The sequence below is a fragment of the Lepisma saccharinum genome, chromosome 14 (genome assembly GCF_977018435.1).
Source record: "Lepisma saccharinum chromosome 14, izLepSacc3.1, whole genome shotgun sequence".
Classification (NCBI taxonomy): Eukaryota; Metazoa; Arthropoda; class Insecta; order Zygentoma; family Lepismatidae; genus Lepisma; species Lepisma saccharinum.
Genome location: NC_139242.1, coordinates 33678483 through 33687483, shown reverse-complemented (window position 1 = coordinate 33687483; position 9001 = coordinate 33678483). Strand labels below are relative to the sequence as shown.

General features: G+C 40.4%; 1 protein-coding gene across 3 annotated transcripts in view; it reads right to left on the bottom strand.

Annotated features, from left to right (window-relative positions):
- Mvl (solute carrier family member malvolio) overlaps nucleotides 1-9001 on the bottom strand; it is a 132650-nt gene that overhangs the window by 72114 nt on the left and 51535 nt on the right. For 2 of the 3 annotated variants that reach the window (XM_083135365.1, XM_083135367.1), the window contains exon 1: nucleotides 145-237. The exons of the other annotated variant lie outside the window; for it this stretch is intronic. In XM_083135365.1, coding sequence (XP_082991491.1) covers nucleotides 145-154 — 10 coding nt within the window. In that variant the 5' untranslated portion in view covers nucleotides 155-237. Of the gene's footprint in view, nucleotides 1-144; nucleotides 238-9001 lie in introns of those variants that run through there. 3 annotated transcript variants of the gene reach the window in all.

Here is a 9001-nt window from a genome sequence, read left to right as displayed (position 1 = left end):
AATGTTCTACAAAATAGCATTTTAAACGTCAATATGACCCAGCCATATTTCGAAAGAAAGTCGTATATCTTTCATTGTGTCCGAGCTAGAAGAAAGACATTACTTTGATAAATTGCTCTAAATATTTGCATAAAAGGTACTTACATGACGACATTTTACTATATCAGAAACAGCAGCAATTTAATGTTAAAAATTTACAGCAGTTATTTCCTACTTCCGGTCAATGTGTATCGTGAGTTCATGTCTGCAACTTACTACGCAGTTCATATTTATCGGAACTTGCAGCTATTAGAAGTTACGTCATTACAAAATAGACCATTGTTTACGACCCACTATACTTCATTAAAAAATTATATAAGATTATATAATAGATCAATGAGGAGGTAGAGTTCGTCTATTGTATTATTAATATCACTTTATGTTAGCATGATTTACGAACTCTTTGGGGAGGAGACTACTAGCAAGGAACTATATTAACTGTACCTCTATTTTTGTTCTCTTGATATATTTTTTTCGAGGTGTCTTCTCTTTGTAACGTCCGTTAATTCCATTTAGGGAATTCTCAAGAATTGTACATACAAAGTAAATATTTCATAATTGTTGCTTACTTTGATTTGAAATTAAATTTGTTACATTACTCAAGCGCATCTTGAGTTTGACCTTTTTTTTAATCGAATAATTTTTAAAATCTGCAGATGGTAGAGTGATGGCGGGCAGGGACGGCGACAGGGGTGGGTACGGGTGGGCAAGCGCCCACCCAAAAATTTCTGTGCCCACCCAATCAAATTCAATAAGTACATATAAAAAAGATAAGATAAAGTGCTCCCCTGTGCATAGCACCATGCCATGAAGGCGTATAGGGGGTGTGGGGATAACGCCCCACACTTTCTTTATCCGGTCGTAGTTGGGTTTGATGTGATCAGCATCACGGCCCTGACCGCCTTTACCCCCAGGATTTCTCCCAGGTACCCATGTTATTAGACGCTGGGTGGGCGGGGCCGCTTTCAACGTTAGAAAAGTTCCCGGATTTGAACCGGCCGGGGATCGTACCCGAGACCTATAGCATGGTAGTCAGACGCGTTACCGACTAAGCTTACTTTGATTTGAAATTAAATTTGTTACATTACTCAAGCGCATCTTGAGTTTGACCTTTTTTTTAATCGAATAATTTTTAAAATCTGCAGATGGTAGAGTGATGGCGGGCAGGGACGGCGACAGGGGTGGGCAAGTACATATATACTTGGGGACATGTGAATGACTCAATAAATAAGTATATTCTGGTTTTCATAACATGTATATTTTACTTGTGAATATTAAAGGCCAATTTTGCCATTAGAAAGTGAAAGAGGTATTGAAAAAAAACTGTGATCAAATTAATACTTCTATGATTATAAGCAGCTAGTAGGCTTAGGAAGGCTCAAAATTATGCAGTGTATGATCAAGATTAGATCAGAATTTAGGGTGAACTTGAGGACAGCAGCTCCAGGTCTTCACTGGGAAAGACTGCTTTGAAAAGTACCACATAATTTTTTTTTTAAAAAAAATAGGTACTTCGGATGTGGTAAGGAATACAATAACAAACCACACCATGTAACTTGGCGAGAAGTTATAACTGAAACTGTGTAAAGGGGATTGGAGTGAAGTCTTGGTGCTGTAAGCTCCGGGCCTCCACATACGTACATAAATCGCGGCCTGAGTATGATTAAAATAATCTCCAAATAAACAATAAAAACGTCATATTAGCGTTACTTCCTCCAGCAACACAATAAATTATTTAGACTTTTAAATTATTATTATTAGAAAAATTTAATCAAGAAGACTTAGATGGGAAAGTCATGTAACACGAATGGCAGAGGAAAGAATAGTTTACAGGATTCTTGTTGGGAAACCTGATGGTAAGAGACCAGTAGGAAGGCCAAAACGAAGATGGAGGGATAACGTTGAGATGGACCTAAAGGAAATTAGCTCTGCATTGAAATTCCAGAAGTGTCCCTTTCTTTATTTCATTACAATTTTTATATACCTGTCATCTTCAAATACCAATATGGTATGTGAAATATCAACTTTATATTCGTTCTATTAATAAGAAGTAATCACAATAATCACTACAATACCGAAGTGAATAAATTTTGATAAACCAGTTATGTATGAAAAAAGCTGCAGAATTATTCAATTGCTATTGAGTGGCTTATCATATTTAGAAATCCTCGTTCGACACATGAATTTTGCCACATGAATCAGCCGAAAATGTCGATAGAATCTGTAGATGCAGCTGAAGTAAAGAAAAAAGTTGTGTCACGAAATATCGAGAAGACGTTTTTGTGAGTTGGTTTTTAAGCCCACTTTTATGCTCAGATAGGCTAATCGGGACTAATGGCGGGCGAAATATCAGGTTTCTATAATTCCATCTTTATGCACGAATGCTAATCAAAACGCCTTATAACGTTCCGTAAGAAAAGAACCATAGTTCTCTTCGGAGGGAGAAGTTAGTGTAAAACATAAATGCTACAATTACATTTGAATGAGTAACCTTTTCTTTGCCCTTTTTATTTTTTAAGGAGGTAATCAGCAAAAACAAACGTATCCATGTGACGTTCGTGTCTGTCCGTCAATATCAACGTTCGCTATCTCAGGAACTGCCAGACCTACAAAGATAAAATTCGGTGTGCTAGCAGACATACAAAATAATGGCTCAGTGCAACACAAAATAACTCAACCAGTACGGCCGTGAGAGACAGCATTCGACCAAAAGTGACCTGGCGATATTCTTAGAACAGTGACATCGCCCTCCTCCTCCAAAAGCCCGCCCCTAGCGAACAAGGCCCCACAAAATATTCCCACTCCCATTTTTGCCTCTGCTTATTTCTTTCACTGTATCTGAAACAATGAAATGTGAGAATAAAAAAATCATACATTTGAAAAGCTAGCAAATTCTAGTTTAATGTGGCAAATCGTCGACCTCCATGGCAGGCCCGTAGCCAGGCAGGGGCCAGGGGCGGGGAGCTGAGGCCCCCCGGAACTACCGTCAGCCCCCTTGACATTAGGTAAAACTATGTTGTGTAATTTGTTTGCAGTGAAGAGTGAAAATGTAGACAGCAGATATTTTGCTCGCAACTTTGATGAAGGATAAATTCAGGGAGCATGAACAGCATCTATTACATTCGTTCATCTTATTTATAAGAAGTCTAAGTAGCGGCAAGTATTTAGGAGATTCTCTTCTCTAGATTTCAGAAACTCCCTCCACAGGAGGCTTCTTTATCTGTACCTTCGTTGCCCCTGTTGCAATCTCCCATTTATACAGAAATCTGCGACTTTGATGTCATCATGCAAACTCCCTCCGCATCTGCGTCAAAGGTTAACAGCTCCCAAGTTTTGGGAACGAAGGGGAGTTTTATTGTTTCGGCCGGGGAGTGGAATGTATGCTAGGCTAGGCACTATGATTGAATATTGTCTATCTTTTCTTGGGTGATATAAATATCTGCATCATCAAACGTAGTATGGAGTGTGTAGTAAAGGATGATTTCAGTATCAGCCAATTAATTAACACTTCAAGCAATATTTTAAAAGATATAGAGAAAATGTAGTATTTGTGTGATATTTCTAAACTTTATGTAACATAATGACCCCCCTCCCCCCCCCCACATAATTTACCTTCATTTAATACTGCTAAACCTTTGAAAAATGGACTTGATGTACAAAGCTCCCTGATAACCTGTGAGCCTGGAGATCAATTCTGGCTACGGGCCTGCTCCATGGCTGCGACACCAGGGGTCACGGCTTCGAATCCCGACCTGGGCTAGCAGTGGCGTGCCCAAAGGGGGGTCGGTGGGGGTTATAACCCTTTTGGTCCAGTATTTATATATAAAAAAAGAACGTCAAAGGCAGGAAAATATGGCAAAATGAGGACTGACTACGTCATACGTCATACGTCATACGTCATACGTTTTGTATGCAATTTTGAATAGGAAAAAACCGAGCGACTTAATTGTAGTACCCTGTTGGGTTATTCAGGCAATTTCAGTTCTAGCAATCAAAATAGGTTAATTTCAAACACTACAGCAACTTTCTCGTCAGGAAGAGAAAAATAATGTAATCCGTCTGATAGTATTGTTTTATCGGACTGATCCAGTGTTGTTTGATGTTGTAATTCGTATTTATTTGTCCAAATCCAACCGATAGACAGACCCGCAGCCAGAATTTTTGTTTCTGGGGGCTCATCCTTTATCAGCAGCCTCCATCTAAAGCCGAAAAGTGTGTGTGGGGGGGGGGGTGTTAGAAGCCTTGGGTATGAATTTCTCAGTATATTAGAACTTATTACACAAGATGTTTAATCATGTCAGTGAAGTTTGTTGATTGATTGATTTGGATGATTTTACTTCGCTTTTCTTCCACTTTTGGCTAATCGCGAAGATGAGGATGAGTGATGATAAGATGAAATTGATGAACGGACACTCACAATGAACACCCACGCCCACGCCGGGATTCGGACTGTTAATGAAGTGAAATTAATTACCACCATACACTACGTATTTACATTAATATTTTTAAGATTTCGGGGGGGGGGAGGATTCAGCTCTCCGAGCCCCCCCTCCCTCTGGCTACGTACCTGCCTATAGATCATCGGTGGAATAGCCAATTGCCTGCAGAGAATTAGGATGAAATCAGGAACTATTGAGTTCAATCCAGAGGCGTAAGTTGGGGTTCAAGGGGGGGGGGGCACACCTCTAAATTTTCAGGTTTATTAAAATTTACAACTTGAGGGTATTTTTGTTAACCACCTGGCTTTACCTGAGTCCATGTTCGCACCCCCTCAAAATAGCTAGGTCTCAAGTTATCCTGCTGGATTAATCTGTGAGAGAAATGACCAGTCATCGTCATCTACTGATAATAATATAATTAATACAAAGTGCTAAGGTACAAAGATAAACTTTAGATAAATGGCTCTGAAATACTACAAAAACTTGATCCTATTATCCATTTCCACTGGTTCGTCTGTTATCCAGTTAAGTTAAATAACCAAACGTCAACAATAATGACATAATTTGCCAGAGCGGGGAAAAGAGGGGGGGGACGTTGCCTCAGTCGAACATTCTACTACTTTTCTCAAGAATAATTTGGTTTTAAACGAACCTTTACCCAAAATATTAATTTTTCATGCAACGCCAACACACACACACAAATAATCTTACCATCTTAGAAATATAGTTTCATATATAGAGTTGCCGTTTCTCCATTAACACATTTTAGCCTGCCCCCGTGGCGGAGTGTTTAGCACATTGCGCTACGATGCCAGGGATCCCGGGTTCGAATCCCGGCCTGGGCATGGATGTTTGTGAGTGTCCATTCATCAATTTCATCATATCATCCCCATCTTCGCAAATTAGCCAAAAGTGGCACAAAAGGTGAAGTAAAATAAAGCAAATCAATCAATCAATCACTAATATATTTTCCTCGCATCACAGAGTGACATGTCCAAAAAAGGGGCAGGGTATTCAAAGGAATGTGTAACCCCCTCACATTTCGCTCAACTTTCCTACAAAAAAGATCGTCGGCTGTTATTTTGTGTAGGGGGTTATAGCCATAACAAGCGTTTATTTTTTCTTTCTCTAAGTAGTCAATCCTATATTTTGTTATTTTCCTCTGCATTTGATGTCATTTCTTTGTATGGGTTCTGGCTCAACTGAGAGAGGCATGACACACACTAACACCCCCAATGAGCACGCTTCTGATTTCAGACCTACAGAAACTCCAGTAACAGCAATGACTTTCAAGTAATTGCTAGCAGCATAATGACCTCGGCTCGGAATTTGGAGAAAAATCATCTTTTATTGGGACCTTGAAGGTCAAACATAATAGTCCATTTCTTTGCAGTTAGAAGAACCAGAACCCATCATTTTTATTTGTCCTTTTTTTCTTTTTAGCTTCTTGGTTGTTTTCTCAACATTTTGGCGGTTTTTACTGTATTTAAATTTTTATTACGGGTTACTTTACGGATATTTGTATTTGCTTCTCAAATATTGTACAAAGGAACAGGCCCGTAGCGAGGATTTTATTTCTGGAGGGGCTCATCCCTTCTCAGCAGCCGCCATCTAAAGTTGAAAAAGGAGTGGGCTAGAAGCCCTGAAGATATTTAAGTTAGATATTTGTAAGATTTCGACGGGGGGGGGCTTCAGCCCCCTTAGCCCTTCCCCTGGCTACGTGCCTCCAAAGGAAATTCATTTTTTACTTCAGCTCAAGTGTATTGGAGAACCTAATCTTAAAGCAAATTTTTAGCCAATAAACGTTCGGTTGTTCCTAATTATGTAAGTACTTTTGCAAATACATGACTTTTTACAATTGTGAAAAATTCAGGCTTAGAGTTTAACATCGGTAATAACTTTGTAGGTAATTTTTATTGCAAAGTTTTCGCCCTTTATTTATAATTCTAAAGTTATTTTAGGGTAGCCCGAAGCTATTTCGATCAAGGGGCTATTCCGATCGATGGAAGAATATTCGATCCTAGCGCATTGTTAATGTTCGGTTTTTATCGATTGATTTGGTGTTTTAAGTCCACTTTATGCACAGTAAGGCTAATCGGGACTGGACCTACAGTTTAAAGTGGTATCCGAACCACTATGTGCCTCCACCGGGTATTGAACCAGGGACTCCTTGATTACAAGATGACGACGTTACCACTGCGCCATCGGGGAGGCCCCTGTTAATGTTCGGATTGGCGAACTGCATGGCATCAGTGGAGAATGAGAACCTACACGGTTGAGACGCGCGCGACACTGTTGTTGTTTGTAAATTGATGTGCCTGTAAAAAATTGGTTTTGAAAACAAGGTATGTACTCAGTCGGTAACGCGTCTGACTACCATGCTCAAGGTCCCGGGTTCGATCCCCGGCCGGTTCAAATCCGGGAACTTTTCTAACGGTGGAAGCGGCCCCGGCGCCCACCCAGAGTCGAATAACATGGGTACCTGGGGGAAACCCTGAGGGGTAAAGGCGGTCAGGGGCGTGATGCTGATCACATCACCCCCACTCACGACCGGATCAAGAAAGTGTGGGGCGTTACCCCCACACCCCCTATACGCCTTCATGGCGTGGTGCTTTGCACAGGGGAACACTTTACCTTTACCTTTACCTTTAGGTATGTACTCTGCATGTGCATTTTTGCATAGTTAAACAGATAAGCTTTAGAACGTAAGCTGTACCAGTAGTGTTGCCGACGGGACGTGAGTAACTATATACAGTATATGTAACAATGGGGTAGGTCGTATATTTGTTGTTAGTCATACACGTTCGTGGCACCAAAGTTGTATAGCGCAGTGTAGCTAACCAATGAAAGAAATGTCGGCTTTTGGGGCTTTTACGATCATTTTTTCCGGGGCTATATCGATCAGCAGATTTTGTGCTACTCCACTCGAAAAATTAATTACGATAACTTTTGTTATCGTTGCAGATGGTGCGCACGTACAAGTCGAAAGGGATTAGAATGAAATGGTCGGAGGACAATATGAATAGGGCTGTTTCAAGCGTACTGCGTGGTTTTGTTTTGATTTGATTTGATTTATTGTTATTTTACTTCGCTTTCTGTGCCTCTTGGCTAATTTGCGAAGATGGGGATGAGTGATGAAATCATGAAATTGATGAATGGACATTCACAAACAACCATGCCCGAGCGGAATTCGAATTCGGGACCCCTTGACCCACAACCTATAGGCCTAGTCCTAAGTCTGTCCGTTCTACTGCACCATCTTCCCCTCTCAGAGCCTCTACAAATTTATCAAGCACATCCTCTGCCACATCCTCTTTTGCAGCCAAAAGAATGGTGTTTCAGAATATAACAGCTTTGGGAGGAAAAGTTTTTTTCAATTTTTTTATATACTGTTCAATGTGAAATGATCGATATAGCCCCGGGCTACCCTATAGGTAATTTCCCGAGACCTAGTTTGCTCGACAGCTCGAGCGAACCTACAAAGGAACAAAGGATAATTATTTGATATCTGCATTGCTTGGTTCGAAAAAGCAGTGGCGTAACTAACGACTTCGGGGACCCTCCCGCAGATAAACTTAAGGGCCCCGCGCTCTTAAATTTCTACAACTTAATTTTTCAGTTTGTCCTTCGCCTCGCCAATTATTGATTCTTGTAAAAGTATAGCTGTGATAAAATATACATGTATAATGCAGTATAAGCTTAGAAGAAAACGTAACAAAGGCAATGACAAATTAGCTACTCAGAAATCATAGTAATGAAATTTCAGTGTAGCTAACCAATGAAAGAAATGTCGGCTATGAAATATCATAGTCTGCACGGATGGTCGGACCGCCATTTCTACCCCAAAGGCAGGATCTGCGGGACGGTTAGTTACGCCACTGCGAAAAAGCAACAAATATTTATGACATGGCAACATTGCATGACATAGACAAGCAATTTACCCCACTTTCTGACGGCCATTAGAGTTGCCAACAAAGAAGGCACACACTCTCCTATCAGCTACTTGATATCTTGTCCAGGTCTTTTCGTTCTTTCGAAAAAAGCAAGAAAGCTTCGTGATAGCACGCAGCTGCATCATTTTCTCCCCAGAGGGCAGTGTTTATATATCTTTCCTCTGTCAGTCTCCTTTAATTAGCCTTCTTCGAAGGACTAGTATATTTGAAGTGGCCGATCAAAATTAAAGTCCTCATAAAAATAAATAAAAGCTTCGACGAGAATTGAAATGAAAGAAGTAACAGTTTTCTCATTTTTATTGTAAAGCGCTTTACATCCTTTGTACGTATTGGTTGAAGTCATTTAAAATTACGTACTGTTACTAGAGGAGATCAAGCTAATGACTGATTGATTTGCTTTATTTTACTTCACTTTTTGTGCCACTTTTGGCTAATTTGCGAAGATGGGGGTGAGTGATGATATGATGAAATTGGTGAATGGACACTCACAAACATCCAGGCCAGGATTCGAACCCGACACCCCTGGCGTCGTAGCGCGATGTGCCAGCCACTCCGCCACGGGGGCCGGCA